The sequence below is a fragment of the Nanorana parkeri genome, unplaced genomic scaffold (genome assembly GCF_000935625.1).
Source record: "Nanorana parkeri isolate BGI_ZX_2015 unplaced genomic scaffold, ASM93562v1 scaffold2493, whole genome shotgun sequence".
Taxonomy (NCBI): Eukaryota; Metazoa; Chordata; class Amphibia; order Anura; family Dicroglossidae; genus Nanorana; species Nanorana parkeri.
This window is the reverse complement of record NW_017308761.1, coordinates 90,159-106,786: the sequence shown is the minus strand read 5'-3', so window position 1 is coordinate 106,786 and position 16,628 is coordinate 90,159. Positions and strand designations below refer to the sequence as shown.

General features: G+C 47.5%; 1 protein-coding gene across 1 annotated transcript in view; it reads left to right on the top strand.

The window, feature by feature from the left end:
- The first annotated feature begins 11,942 nt into the window (after positions 1–11,942).
- TNFSF12 (tumor necrosis factor superfamily member 12) overlaps positions 11,943–16,628 on the top strand; it is a 9,289-nt gene continuing 4,603 nt past the window's right edge. The window contains exon 1 of the mRNA XM_018573696.1: positions 11,943–12,232. Coding sequence (XP_018429198.1) covers positions 12,030–12,232 — 203 coding nt within the window. The 5' untranslated portion in view covers positions 11,943–12,029. The remainder of the gene's footprint in view (positions 12,233–16,628) is intronic.

The window sequence follows — 16,628 nt, the reverse complement described above, 5'->3', positions numbered from 1 at the left end:
ACTCCAGACTTTTTCTTGTAAAGTGACTGCGAACTCCTCTTGGGAGGAGTTATGCAAATATCAAAATGTCCTCATGGGTGGATGTCATTCTGGAGGAGTGGGGTGAGATCCAGTGAATGAAAGGGGTGGGTCAGGGACAGTCAGGCTGATGCTAGACGTCCTCCACCCAGCAAAAGGGGCGGACTCTATCTGACTTGGTGCAGCTTCTAATGTACATGGTGTGAAGTCAACTTGATAGGTCACTGTAACATTTCTGCAGAAAAGAAGGAACCCCCAAACCTACACAGTCACATTTTGTGGACTCTTTCCATCCGAAAAACCTGACCTCTATATCCTCTCTCGACTTTCTTATCGTTTTTTCTGATCTATTGTATCAATAATACAGTAAATAAAAAATAAAATAAACACCCACCTTGTGGTTTTCTGTGAAGGCCTTCAAAGGGAGAAAGTAAATCCGCAACACAGCCAGGCCATTCAAACTGAACAGAGGATGACAGAGTTCATAAGCCAAGCGTGATATCGATGCCGCGGGGTCCTCCTTCCCTGACACCTCCAGACGTCAGGAAAATGGGAAATTGTTTACCAATATTTACCTTAATTTTCCTTTCATGAAATATCTTTATGGCATCATACATGGGGTGGCTCAACCCATGTGTCATGTCATGGAAATGTCAAGACATTGATTACCAATACTTACCGTCATTTTCCTTTCCTGGAATATTTCTATTACTTCATACATGGGGCGGTGCAAACCCATGTGTGTTATCATGGAGATGTCATGAAAATGGGAAATTGATTACCAATACTTACCGTAATTTTCTGTTCCTGAAATAACTATATGGCATCACACATGGGGCGGAGTCAACCCATGTATGATGCCATGGAGATGTCAACAAATGTTTGGGCCTGGACATACACAGGTGCAATTGGCTTTAACCTTCTTGGCGGTATTCCTGTGGCTCTGGGTTAATTTTCAGTACCAAAAGCGGTAACCCCAAGCCACACTCGGGAATACACAGCGCGGCACTTACCTTCTCCCTGCGAGCCGCGCTGTGTCCTCCGGCCGATGCCGACATCCGCCTTCTGTCCCTCGCGAGCGGCCTCGTCTCAAGGGGGCGGAACCAGCGGGAAATTTAAAAAACCTTTATTGTGAAAGCAATTTTACCCAAATATTTTAATGAGTGAAATTTCGGGGGTTTCTGATCTGACAAAATTTCACTGATGGCAAAACCGTTAACTTTGCTGCAAAATAAAATCTAATTAATGACAAGACTTCCTGATATTTTCTTTTAATATTAAGGGCCCATTCACACATGAATCGGCCTGCACGTATAGCTCCGTGCTGCGTGCGGGGCCGTACCAAGTAGCTGCCGGGAAGGACAGGTGCCTCGTGTGATTAGAACGCAGCCCCCGTCCTTCTCTATGGGGCTACGCGGCCGTACGCCCCCCTACGCTCACCTCATTTGCAGGTCCGTAGGGGTGCGGGTTTTCTGGCCGGGACGCATACAGGATCCATTCTGGCGGCGTATGAATACGATCACCCGCACCCCACAAATAGCAGATCGCCGAACATATGCAGTATATACATGGGACACTCTGTTGTTGTAGCCTCATTGGCTGCTACTAGGTGCCAGCAGACTGTGGCCCTGTGAAGCTGTGACAGAGTCACAACAAGGGGCCAGTGTCTCTTGGCCGGTACTTTGCTTCGGGGTGGTGTCAATTGTTGCGGCATTCCAAGTGTAATTATTATAAGGGGTTAATCTGGTCATATGTGAGATAATATAGAAGGACTATCAATTATAGATGATTAGATCCCATATATATATATGGTCAGCTTGTAAATAAGGCACCCTGCCAGACAGCACAGCCAGCTTCTGGACCTCCCGTCAGACTACACCACAAGTATGTACAGCCCAAACTTTTTTGAGTTTTGGATATTGTAGAGATCGATTAGAGCACCTGCCGGGTTTTTATGTCCAACTCCCCATAGGTAGATTCCTACTCTCCTTTTCTCCTGGTGACCATTGTTACCAAAAGCGATGGAGAATTCAGGATTACTCTCACTGGTAACTCGGGCTTCCATGTCTCCTCCATGACAGCCAACCCAAAGTCTGTTCCTCCCACCGGAATTGGACAGGAAACACACAGAGAAGATGGAATGGACCCACACACCGTTACACTTACAATATAGGGCAGGATACTGGCCTGTTGTGGAGGAGTCGTGGAAACTGAATTACCGATAATGCTGAATTCTCCCCTCTTCCTCCACGACAGCCAACCAAGACATGACAGGAAGTCCTTTTAGGGAAAGACCACAGCAGATACATCTCTTCTTCTAAAGGACAAGTCCTGGGTCGCCCCAAGATCTAGTCTAGTTAATAATGTTTGAGGTGTGCCAGCTGGAGCAGACCGCTGTTCTACAACTACGCTCCAATGTTGCTGCTGTCTTTCGGCCTAGAAACTGACCATGTGGAAGGTGCTCTAAGATCCGATAGATGAGTGGTTCTCAACCTGTGTAACCTCAGGGCCCACATTTGTCCTCGGTCATTAAGTTGCGACCCAAGTCACACTGCAATGGAACGCGCGGCATTGCGGAACCACGCGTTCTGGTGCGGACGGTCGATCTGTGGGTGGGAGGTGCGTTTGGGATGCCATTCAAATGAATGGAAATGCAATGCACATCCCGCACCAGAACAGGACGGTGTGATTAACGCACTGTACTAGTGTGAAGGGCCCTCAAAAGCACTGACAGACACACACAACCACAGACACAATCTCACAGACATTCTCACATACTCATACACACTCCCAACATTTTTATCCATCTTATGAGAACTGGAGTGGATCCTCAGCCTGGGGTCCAGTGTGTGTTTTGATGGAGCTTCATCCATATGTGCATTGCTTGCACAGCTTCCTTGCGGGTCCTGTGGAGGTGTCGGGAGCCAGAATGTGACGTCACTCCAGTCCAGGCACCTCTACAGGGCATGTGAGGGAGCTGTAAGCAATGCACATATGGATGGAGCTCCCTCGTGGCCATAGCCCCAGCCCACCCCACAAGCTGTCACTCAGCACTGGGCAGCATTATTTGAATGGCTATTTGGCGGGAGGACTGACGGTGCTGCGCTAGGGGGAGGCTGAGGAGCCTCTCACCTAGAAAAGTGGAAGGCATGCGGCGACCCACTGAACATGTAGTCGCGACCCACCAGTTGAGAACCAAGGCGTTAGAGGATGCTTGCCTTCTAGCTTGTAAGTCTTCCTTATCACTAGTTTAACCCATCCAGCAATTGTGCTTTCAGAGGCTGTAGTTGGACAGCACAGTGGCTTAGTGTTTAGACCTTAAGTCTTACAGCGGGTTCCGTGGTTCAACTCTCACCCAACGACAATATCTGCAAGGGGAAGGGAGACTGTAGTCTCTTTCAGAGCACCATAAAATTGCACGAACAGAAATTCAAATTTCCTGGAAATCGTAGACTTTGTCAATGTTTCTAGTAGGCACCTTCTGACATCTACGGAGTGAAACTTATGTTCTAAATCGTTTTTGAGATCCTAAATAAATGAGGGAAGGAACACTTCTTGTTTCTTGTGAAACTTTCACACTACTTCCGAAAGAAAATATGCTGGCAAACACCGCCCTGTCTTTTAAAATAGACACATAAGGGGGGTCTGATAGGGAGGGCTTGAAGCTTTCCTGTTCTCCTAGCCAAGGTAAAAGCTACAAGAAAAAAAAACATTTGAGAAGTGAAGTCCTTCACCGAAGCTTCTGGTAAAGGTTCAGAAGGAGCTTTGTTTAAAAGCTTCCAGAACTACATTTAGATCTCAGGATAGAAATGGGATTTTGTATGATAAAAAAGTCCTTTTTCTAATCCTTCTTGCAGGAATTCTAAAATATTAGGAATGTTGGGATAAGACAAAAGCTCCTTGTCATCATAAACAAAAGCTGCAGAAGCTTTAGACCTTCTCAAGCAGATGGAGTATTATGGTTTTGCTATTTAGCAAAGCAGAGATAACTCTTGGGGAAAGGGGGAGACACTTTTTGGTTAGCAATCGCTCCTCAAATTCTTTGCATTGAGCTGAAGGATGTAGACCTGAGTGGGGTGAAAAACTGGACCCTACCATAGAAGATCTCTCCTCCAGGGGAGCAGCCAAGATGCCTCTATGGACATATCCTGAGCCATCAAATACCAAACTCTCTTGGACCAGTCTGAGGTGACTAGAATAATTCTTGCTTTCTCCACTGCCACTTGAGAACCCTCAAGATCAATCCTAGAGGGGGGAAAGCACATCCGAATATGCCATACCAGATTCGGTTCAGAACATACACTGCCTCCAGACTATCTCTCGGATTTAAGGAAAAGAAGCAAGGAAGCTGCATGTTTTCCCTGCTCGCCAACAAGTCTATCTCTGTAATGCCAAACTGTTGAGTAATTCATTTGACCTGACTGTTTAGGGACCACCCTATTGTCTTTCTGCTGAGGAAATCTGAGGTTGTATGCCCCCTTATGTGTTCTGCTGAGATGGACAGAATACTTGTCTCTCCCCAAGTGCAAATTGTCTGCGAAAGGGAAGAGATTCAGACTTCACCCCCCCCCTGAGTGGTTCTCAACCTGTGTAACCTCAGGGCCCACATTTGTCCTCGGTCATTAAGTTGCGACCCAAGTCACACTGCAATGGAACGCGCGGCATTGCGGAACCACGCGTTCTGGTGCGGACGGTCGATCTGTGGGTGGGAGGTGCGTTTGGGATGCCATTCAAATGAATGGAAATGCAATGCACATCCCGCACCAGAACAGGACGGTGTGATTAACGCACTGTACTAGTGTGAAGGGCCCTCAAAAGCACTGACAGACACACACAACCACAGACACAATCTCACAGACATTCTCACATACTCATACACACTCCCAACATTTTTATCCATCTTATGAGAACTGGAGTGGATCCTCAGCCTGGGGTCCAGTGTGTGTTTTGATGGAGCTTCATCCATATGTGCATTGCTTGCACAGCTTCCTTGCGGGTCCTGTGGAGGTGTCGGGAGCCAGAATGTGACGTCACTCCAGTCCAGGCACCTCTACAGGGCATGTGAGGGAGCTGTAAGCAATGCACATATGGATGGAGCTCCCTCGTGGCCATAGCCCCAGCCCACCCCACAAGCTGTCACTCAGCACTGGGCAGCATTATTTGAATGGCTATTTGGCGGGAGGACTGACGGTGCTGCGCTAGGGGGAGGCTGAGGAGCCTCTCACCTAGAAAAGTGGAAGGCATGCGGCGACCCACTGAACATGTAGTCGCGACCCACCAGTTGAGAACCAAGGCGTTAGAGGATGCTTGCCTTCTAGCTTGTAAGTCTTCCTTATCACTAGTTTAACCCATCCAGCAATTGTGCTTTCAGAGGCTGTAGTTGGACAGCACAGTGGCTTAGTGTTTAGACCTTAAGTCTTACAGCGGGTTCCGTGGTTCAACTCTCACCCAACGACAATATCTGCAAGGGGAAGGGAGACTGTAGTCTCTTTCAGAGCACCATAAAATTGCACGAACAGAAATTCAAATTTCCTGGAAATCGTAGACTTTGTCAATGTTTCTAGTAGGCACCTTCTGACATCTACGGAGTGAAACTTATGTTCTAAATCGTTTTTGAGATCCTAAATAAATGAGGGAAGGAACACTTCTTGTTTCTTGTGAAACTTTCACACTACTTCCGAAAGAAAATATGCTGGCAAACACCGCCCTGTCTTTTAAAATAGACACATAAGGGGGGTCTGATAGGGAGGGCTTGAAGCTTTCCTGTTCTCCTAGCCAAGGTAAAAGCTACAAGAAAAAAAAACATTTGAGAAGTGAAGTCCTTCACCGAAGCTTCTGGTAAAGGTTCAGAAGGAGCTTTGTTTAAAAGCTTCCAGAACTACATTTAGATCTCAGGATAGAAATGGGATTTTGTATGATAAAAAAGTCCTTTTTCTAATCCTTCTTGCAGGAATTCTAAAATATTAGGAATGTTGGGATAAGACAAAAGCTCCTTGTCATCATAAACAAAAGCTGCAGAAGCTTTAGACCTTCTCAAGCAGATGGAGTATTATGGTTTTGCTATTTAGCAAAGCAGAGATAACTCTTGGGGAAAGGGGGAGCCACTTTTTGGTTAGCAATCGCTCCTCAAATTCTTTGCATTGAGCTGAAGGATGTAGACCTGAGTGGGGTGAAAAACTGGACCCTACCATAGAAGATCTCTCCTCCAGGGGAGCAGCCAAGATGCCTCTATGGACATATCCTGAGCCATCAAATACCAAACTCTCTTGGACCAGTCTGAGGTGACTAGAATAATTCTTGCTTTCTCCACTGCCACTTGAGAACCCTCAAGATCAATCCTAGAGGGGGGAAAGCACATCCGAATATGCCATACCAGATTCGGTTCAGAACATACACTGCCTCCAGACTATCTCTCGGATTTAAGGAAAAGAAGCAAGGAAGCTGCATGTTTTCCCTGCTCGCCAACAAGTCTATCTCTGTAATGCCAAACTGTTGAGTAATTCATTTGACCTGACTGTTTAGGGACCACCCTATTGTCTTTCTGCTGAGGAAATCTGAGGTTGTATGCCCCCTTATGTGTTCTGCTGAGATGGACAGAATACTTGTCTCTCCCCAAGTGCAAATTGTCTGCGAAAGGGATGACTCTCCCCCCCCCCCCCCTTCCCCCCTGCACATTCAAGTGGGCACTTGTTGTGAGGTTGTCCGATAAAATTTTCCCATTCCTCCCCATTACAAGGTGCTTAAAGTCAATCAGGGCCTTTCACACTGTCAGGAGCTCTCCATGATTCAGGGAAAAGGAAATAAGGGAGACCAGGTTCCTTGCACTAACAGATCCCCTGACTGAGCTCCCCACCCTTTCCCGCTTCCATCTGTAGATATTATTATTGGCTCTCCTGTATTCCAGTCAATTCCTTTGGACAGTTTGGTTAGGGACTTCAACCAATCTACGGACTCTAGCACCCCTTAATAAAGGTACATCTGGGCATGTAATGATTCCATCAACCTCTTCCAATACATTAGAATTTCTATTTGTAGTGTAGCCCCCATCACTTTCTGTGAGGTGGCTACTAGACATTTAGTGATTGCCGTGGCTGTAGTCAGCTTGGCTGGATTATAGTTGGCATTTATCTGGTTAATTCCAGGTGTCAGGCATTGACTGTAGCTCCCTGGGTGGAGAGTGTCTCTGCTATATTGTGGGACAGCCAATGAGAGGCACTGTAAGTATATGTACAGTAAAGCAGCCAATCACTGGGTTTCCTCAACCAGTGGTGCATGCTGGGATAGGGTACATATACTGGAGGGATTTGTCATGTGCTCAGATTAGTCGGGACCAGCCATGCATTAGTGCTGGATGCTGTCCAGCTACTCCCCAGGCTAGGCCTGAGGCCTGGCGGTGGGCAGAGGCTGGTGTGTGGGACCTCCAATATGGAGGAGGCATGTGTTGCTACCAGAGGAGGAGAACCAGGACAATGGATGGCTCTTGAAGGTACCTGGAACCTAAAGAACTTCAGGGTCTCTCCTGCTGAGGATCTGTACTCCTCTCCTACTCATCTGTTACTCCAATTACTATCTGCTGTATCACAAGTGGATCTACACTGAGATGCTTAAAAGTTCTGGTGAGTCTGGAGCCTATGCTAACTAACTTGCTAACTTTTTATGAGGGGGTAAGAGAGATATGGACGGAGGTAAGCCGGTAGATGTGGTATATCTCGATTTCTCAAAGGCATTTGATACGGTACCACACAAACGCTTACTTCACAAGCTGAGGGCTATGGGCATAGATGAGGTGGTGTGTACGTGGATAGAGAACTGGCTACGGGAACGTGTCCAGAGAGTATCTGTAAATGGCACCTTTTCGGACTGGCTGTTTAGTCTTTTTCGTCTTTTTCTGTCCTATTCAGTTTTCAGGAGCAGCCTCACAGTTGGCGGTCATGGAGAAGCAGGGGGAAATAAAAGGTTTAGCTATACATACAAGTTAGGAAATTCAGCCTCGTTCAAGACAAGCCCAGATTGTAATTGGACAATGAAGGAGTAGCAGCAGACTGATAAGGTCATCCCTTTACTCTCCCCTTCTGAAAGCATATTCCGTTAGGACATTACTCTGATCCAGGACACATCTCAGCCTGTGACTGGACAAGGAAGGAGTAGCAGCAGACTGATAAGGTCATCCCTTTACTCTCCCCTTCTGAAAGCATATTCCGTTAGGACATTACTCTGATCCAGGACACATCTCAGCCTGTGACTGGACAAGGAAGGAGTAGCAGCAGACTGATAAGGTCATCCCTTTACTCTCCCCTTCTGAAAGCATATTCCGTTAGGACATTACTCTGATCCAGGACACATCTCAGCCTGTGACTGGACAAGGAAGGAGTAGCAGCAGACTGATAAGGTCATCCCTTTACTCTCCCCTTCTGAAAGCATATTCCGTTAGGACATTACTCTGATCCAGGACACATCTCAGCCTGTGACTGGACAAGGAAGGAGTAGCAGCAGACTGATAAGGTCATCCCTTTACTCTCCCCTTCTGAAAGCATATTCCGTTAGGACATTACTCTGATCCAGGACACATCTCAGCCTGTGACTGGACAAGGAAGGAGTAGCAGCAGACTGATAAGGTCATCCCTTTACTCTCCCCTTCTGAAAGCATATTCCGTTAGGACATTACTCTGATCCAGGACACATCTCAGCCTGTGACTGGACAAGGAAGGAGTAGCAGCAGACTGATAAGGTCATCCCTTTACTCTCCCCTTCTGAAAGCATATTCCGTTAGGACATTACTCTGATCCAGGACACATCTCAGCCTGTGACTGGACAAGGAAGGAGTAGCAGCAGACTGATAAGGTCATCCCTTTACTCTCCCCTTCTGAAAGCATATTCCGTTAGGACATTACTCTGATCCAGGACACATCTCAGCCTGTGACTGGACAAGGAAGGAGTAGCAGCAGACTGATAAGGTCATCCCTTTACTCTCCCCTTCTGAAAGCATATTCCGTTAGGACATTACTCTGATCCAGGACACATCTCAGCCTGTGACTGGACAAGGAAGGAGTAGCAGCAGACTGATAAGGTCATCCCTTTACTCTCCCCTTCTGAAAGCATATTCCGTTAGGACATTACTCTGATCCAGGACACATCTCAGCCTGTGACTGGACAAGGAAGGAGTAGCAGCAGACTGATAAGGTCATCCCTTTACTCTCCCCTTCTGAAAGCATATTCCGTTAGGACATTACTCTGATCCAGGACACATCTCAGCCTGTGACTGGACAAGGAAGGAGTAGCAGCAGACTGATAAGGTCATCCCTTTACTCTCCCCTTCTGAAAGCATATTCCGTTAGGACATTACTCTGATCCAGGACACATCTCAGCCTGTGACTGGACAAGGAAGGAGTAGCAGCAGACTGATAAGGTCATCCCTTTACTCTCCCCTTCTGAAAGCATATTCCGTTAGGACATTACTCTGATCCAGGACACATCTCAGCCTGTGACTGGACAAGGAAGGAGTAGCAGCAGACTGATAAGGTCATCCCTTTACTCTCCCCTTCTGAAAGCATATTCCGTTAGGACATTACTCTGATCCAGGACACATCTCAGCCTGTGACTGGACAAGGAAGGAGTAGCAGCAGACTGATAAGGTCATCCCTTTACTCTCCCCTTCTGAAAGCATATTCCGTTAGGACATTACTCTGATCCAGGACACATCTCAGCCTGTGACTGGACAAGGAAGGAGTAGCAGCAGACTGATAAGGTCATCCCTTTACTCTCCCCTTCTGAAAGCATATTCCGTTAGGACATTACTCTGATCCAGGACACATCTCAGCCTGTGACTGGACAAGGAAGGAGTAGCAGCAGACTGATAAGGTCATCCCTTTACTCTCCCCTTCTGAAAGCATATTCCGTTAGGACATTACTCTGATCCAGGACACATCTCAGCCTGTGACTGGACAAGGAAGGAGTAGCAGCAGACTGATAAGGTCATCCCTTTACTCTCCCCTTCTGAAAGCATATTCCGTTAGGACATTACTCTGATCCAGGACACATCTCAGCCTGTGACTGGACAAGGAAGGAGTAGCAGCAGACTGATAAGGTCATCCCTTTACTCTCCCCTTCTGAAAGCATATTCCGTTAGGACATTACTCTGATCCAGGACACATCTCAGCCTGTGACTGGACAAGGAAGGAGTAGCAGCAGACTGATAAGGTCATCCCTTTACTCTCCCCTTCTGAAAGCATATTCCGTTAGGACATTACTCTGATCCAGGACACATCTCAGCCTGTGACTGGACAAGGAAGGAGTAGCAGCAGACTGATAAGGTCATCCCTTTACTCTCCCCTTCTGAAAGCATATTCCGTTAGGACATTACTCTGATCCAGGACACATCTCAGCCTGTGACTGGACAAGGAAGGAGTAGCAGCAGACTGATAAGGTCATCCCTTTACTCTCCCCTTCTGAAAGCATATTCCGTTAGGACATTACTCTGATCCAGGACACATCTCAGCCTGTGACTGGACAAGGAAGGAGTAGCAGCAGACTGATAAGGTCATCCCTTTACTCTCCCCTTCTGAAAGCATATTCCGTTAGGACATTACTCTGATCCAGGACACATCTCAGCCTGTGACTGGACAAGGAAGGAGTAGCAGCAGACTGATAAGGTCATCCCTTTACTCTCCCCTCCTCAAAGCATATTCCGTTAGCACAGTTACCCTGGTCCAGGACACGTCTCAGCCTGTGATTGGACCTTCTCCAGAAAGCATAATCACATATTACCTGCCAGCACCGCACAAAGCAGCAGATCCCTGATTCTGTCTGCTGTATAGGGCAGCACAGGAGTCTAATACTCAGACAGATTCGGGTACTTGTGTTAGCTGCATTTAAAGATACAATACATTCTTTTTTTATATATATATAAATACAGCTCTGAATGACATCTGCATGGAGTGTATCTGTATCTGTGAATACATTGTAGATAAGAGCCCCCTATAACATGGTGTCTGCTTTTGCTCATGAGCTGACAGTTCACTCCTCCTGAACTCTGCCCGTGCACACGGCCATGTCTCCCCCCTTCCCCTCCTCTCCTCTGTCTTCTCTCTTCCGCCCTTTTTTTTCTCTCTTTCTCCTCCCTCCCCAACATCTTCTATTTTTCGCCTCTCCTCCTCCCCTCCTCTCTGTTTCCTGTCATTCTTTTTTTTTTTTTTCTTTCACTGGAACTAATCCAGGAACCAGAAAAACACTCGTGCTGACATCCAAGCAGCTGAGAACAGACCTTCCTCCTCCTCCTCTTCTTCTTCTTCGCTCTCCTCGGGTTCCTCTCTTAGCCAACTCTTCTCCCAGCCGCCGCCGACACCCTCCGTCACCTACCTCTGCCGGTGGACCCGCCGGCCAACCAAACTCCGTCACTAATCAGTTCACATGTTGCAGCGGAAGGGCCTCCGGAGTCCGACACTTGTCCTGGGACTTCTCTAGCTGTGTGCGTGGGGGGATCAGGTACAAGATGGCCGCACTTTGGCTCAGGGCAGCTGGACCTTTTTGTCTGATGGGAATTAGAGAATAGGAAAGAATTTGTTTTTGGCACTTCTGTCCTGGATTTTTTGGTAGTTTTGTTTCCTCTAAATTTCGGATGGCCGCTGTCTTACGGGTTTTGCTTCATTCATTCGACGCGGGATGCCGATGAGAAACGAGAGGGTTGAACCTTCGGAACCGGCGCCGGGCATGCTGGGAAACATCGAGGAACGCTCACTTTAATTTTTTTTTCCTCCTTTTCTGAAACTTTTAAGACTTTTTTTTGTGCTTTTGTTTCTTTTTTTAGGATTTTGCAAACTTTTCTTGCAAAAACTTTTTGCAAACTTATCGTTCCTCCTCATCCAGTGAGAGTGTTGCAAAGTATCTTGTGTCACCTATTACCGGCGCCGAACACTTTACCGGGCTGCGACCTTTTCCATAAGGTTCCGTGGTGTGCGGATCGGCGGGCAAGTTGGCGATGAGGATGTAGCGTTATAGGGGACGGAGTGACCTCAATGTCGCGCTGGAGTAAGAGGAGGGCGGGTCGGACTGCTCTGCTCCTCCCGCTGCTGCTCCTGGCACTGGCGCTAGGGGGCGCCGCTCTCCTCCTGGCGACCCTGAACCTGATACTGACGACTACCACCTGGGGCCAGAGCCTGTGCCAAGGACGGGCTCAGCAGCAGCAGCAGCAGCAGGTAAGAACATTCGACTATGAAACAATTTGTTGAGACTGAAAAATCTTGCGCTTTAAGTGGACCTGTCATCAGATATACGTCTCATGTTAAGTCCATGCATGATGAATAACGTGTCAGTGTAACACTTCCAGGTATTTATTTCCTCTCACAGAGATCACTCCCCCTGACAATGCCTTTATCTGCTTTTTTTTTCCTCCCAAAGGACAGCGCCATCTTTGTTCAGGTATCATCTATGGTCATCTTATGCTTCCTGGACTGAGATGGCACAGTCATTCCAATCCCGGTCCTTGTGAAGTTCTTGGCTGTTTTCACAAATGCCTGACACAGATCGGCCCCTGCTGCAGCCTGTTTTCACAAATGCCTGACACAGATCGGCCCCTGCTGCAGCCTCTCACCATGTGATTGGCTACAAGGTTACAATGTGCATCAGGGGTAGCCAAACTGCGGCCCTCCAGCTGCGATGAAACTACAAGTCCCATTAGGCATTGCAAGTCTCTGGCAGCCGCAGCCATGGCCTACTGAGGCAGATGCGTGATAGTATTTGTAGTTTCCCCACAGCTGGAGGGCCGCAGTTTGGCTACCCCTGATGAACATGCTGATCAGTAAGGGAGAGGAGACTGAGGAAATGCTTCCTCCTGCTTGCAGCAGACTGATGATTTAGCCCGATGTAAGCTTCAACTGTTTCCCGGTGTACGGGCAGTGATTTAGAAATGGCAAGACAGCAATGCAGCATGCATCCCCAAAGAGAGATAGAGGAGGGACAGCCAGGAGAGAGAGCGGACAGCCAGGGGAAAGAGTGAGCAGAGACAGCCAGGAGGATGAGCGAGGTAAATTAACCTTATTAGCATACTGATGCTCTTTTGCTGTCCAATAAGCAGGCTGTGGGTGTGTTCTTGACCGAGCTGTGCTGCTGGCACAGTGGAGGTCACAGACATGGCTGTGTTGTCTGGCAGGGGTGCCTGAACAAATTTATGGATCCTTTGGCAGATTAAACAGTCCACATACATGTATATCATCTGATCAGCTTAGGTGCTTATAAACACTAAATGGCCCATTTCAGACAGATTTAGATATGAGATGCCCACAGCCAACACCAACCATAGTCCATTGGAGGTATAATAATTGCCCAATTAAGAGAAACATGTCTGATCAATACTATATTTTCCATCATAAGAACAAGGTAATACTGGAGGTGTCTGTAGGGCACATCCCTGTAGACAATAGATTGGCCATTATAACACCAAAACAGGTGCCTGGGGGCAATCAGATCTTGCCCTCTTAAGCACTCTCTGGGGTCTAGAAATATGTTGGTTGCCCATGTCTTGAATTTTGGCCAATTCCTGATAAATTGGACAAAATTTGGCACCACAAAAGTCAACTAAAAAATAAAAGGAGTCAGGTGTTGGTAGATTCCTGCGAAATGGACAAAATTTGGCACCATTTACCTCCACCAAAGTCAAGTAAATAACTCAAAGGAGCAAGGTGGAAAATTGTTGGCAAAACAGTGACTGCATCCAATCAGATCTAATTAGATCTTGCCTTCATAAGCACTTTAAGGTGTCTAAAAATATGCTGGCCATCCACGGCCAATTCACGCTAAATTGGACAGAATTTGAGAAACCCCGTTGACACCACCCAGCTCCTCAAAACTTAACAGAAAAATCCAAAAATGCCAGGTGGAAAATGGTTAGCCAAACAGTGACTGCATCCAATCAGATTATGCTCTCATAAGCACTTTATGATGTCTAGTATTATGCTGGCCATCCATGGCCAATTCCCTCTAAATTGGACAAAAGTCAAGTCATGGTAGACCTTGTTGACACCACCCAACTCCTCAAAACGCAGCTGAAAAATAGAAGGAGCTGGGTGGAAAATTGTTGGAAAAACAATGACTGCATCCAATCAGATCTTGCCCTCATAAGCACTTTATGGTGTCTAGAATTATGCTGGCCATCCACAGCCAAATTCTGCTAAATTGGTCAAAATTCGGGTTGAAGGAGCCGAGTGGAAAAAAGTTGGCCAAGCAATGACTGCATCCAATCAGATAAGTCACGGTTTGGGTATTCAGGCAGCCAGGAGCGCCCTGCTGAGATGAGTCAGAACAGAGACAAATATGTCCAGTGGGATTTTTTCTTCCACTATCGGATGGAGGAAAAACGGGCCCATGTAAGCATTATGGGTAGCCGGATGTCCATGGGCAGCTGCGTCCACCTATGTCCATGCACTTCCAGGCAGGTCAGTAAAAGTGGACATGGAAGCAAACGTTTTGCATTTTGTCCACCAGACCTGGAAGTGGGCGGATATAGGCAGGGGCGGATTTACTCTCTCTGCTGCCCCAAGGCCAGGTTCCTCAATGCGCCCCCTCTACCCGCCAAAAAGGTGCTCCCCCCCATGGAGAATGGCAGACCTGCAGGCTGCATACAAAACAAGCGGTGGCTTACCCGCTGTACATTTAGCTCTGCTTGCCCAAAGCCGGGCTAAATGTAGAAAACAACTACCCGCCCGGCGCCCGGAACTGCATGTCCCGGGCATTGGGGGATAGGAATTCCACACCCCTGCTGCCCCTCAACTCCCTGCTGCCCCAAGGCCAGGCCTTGGTTGGCCTTGTGGGAAATCTGGCCCTGGATATAGGTGGACACGGGTCCTCTTACATCCAACCGCCCATGAGGAACGTAGTGCAGTCAGAAGTGAAGGAATGGCCGTGTGATAGAAGCCCAAGTCTCCAAACCAGTCTTCAAACTCAGGGACAAGAAACCTCCAGGGACTGTCCCTCAGGGCTGAGCATGAGACAAAATGGCCGACAAGGGTCAAAGGGCTTTTTTTTGGGGGGGGGGACGTCTCCATGTAACTGTTGCCAGGGAAGGATGAATATAAACTAAAGGCTCTCTGGAGGACAGATAAGCCCGGACACAAAAGCCCATTATGTCAGCAGACAGTGAAATGTCACCACTTTGGACTTTCTGCGAGTCAATAATGACATCTGACCTTCTGAAGAGGATTGCACGAAGACACAAAACATTGCCGGGCATAAAAGAATGCCGTCCGGGGAAAAAATCCTTTAAGCCGAGCAGAGGAGCGTTACATAATACAGTGATAAAAGCTCGCCGCCGCCGCAGCGCTTATATCAACATAACAAACAATGTCAATAAAATGATATAAATCTGTATAATAGACACAAGACGGCCCAAAGACTCCGATCATAAACTACAAATAGAGTCATGTCAATTATTAACATTTAAAGAATATTTATGTAAAAATACGGAGGGGCCCGCTGAAAACCGCCCCCCAAAACAGATCATTTAGAATGCCGAGATATCATGTAATGCTGAACAGCCAAATTCATGCGCCTTCATCAGCTTTTCTCTCCATAAGCACAGAGCCATCTTTGTTCAGCCATCACCCGGGGTCACCATCTACTTCCTGTACTGATATGGTGGCTCATAGATGACACAGATGCCTGTGCAGTTCTTGTACACACATGTCTGACGCACATCAGCGCCTGCTGCGGAGCATCGTCGGATTGGGACTAAATTCGTTAGCGGTAATCCGTACGAAATTTCGTTTCGTTCGTTTGTTGCAGCAAAGTGACATTTAAGAGGGAAAACAAAAACGTTTTGTTGTTCTCAAATGTCACTTTGCTGCAAAGAAAGTTCGTCCAAAAAATGAAATTTCGTCCAGACTACCGCTAACGAATTTCGGAATTGGAAATTCGGATTCGTTTGCATTCGTTATATCTGTAGTTCGGATACATCCGAATATCCAAAATTTCGTCCGAATTTCCATTCGGAACGAAAAGAATCGCACATGTCTAATGTCCATATCACTTAATAGATTTGATGTGACCAATATACCAGCTGTACATTATAACATAGGCACGTTTGGTGTCAAACTGATTGCTGCTTCCTTATCCATAATTGTAGCCGTGCTTTATGAATACAATCCCATCACATGAAATGGGGAAGGTGGAGGGGGCTGTCACAGGGACAAGAAATGGGGAAGGTGGAGGGGGGCTGTCACTGGGACAGGAAATGGGGAAGGTGGAGGGGGGCTGTCACCAGGACAAGAAATGGGGATAAGCTGGAGGGAGGCTGTCACCGGGACAAGAGATGGGGAAGGTGGGGTCAGAGGCTGTCACTGGGACAAGAAATGGGGAAGGTGGAGGGGGGCTGTCACTGGGACAAGAAATGGGGAAGCTGGAGGGAGGCTGTCACCGGGACAAGAGATGGGGAAGGTGGGGTCAGAGGCTGTCACTGGGACAAGAAATGGGGAAGGTGGAGGGGGGCTGTCACTGGGACAAGAAATGGGGAAGGGGAGGGCTGACACTGGGACAAGAAATGGGGAAGGTGGAGGGGGGCTGTCACTGGGACAGGAAATGGGGAAGGTGGAGGGGGGCTGTCACTGGGACAAGAAATGGGGAAG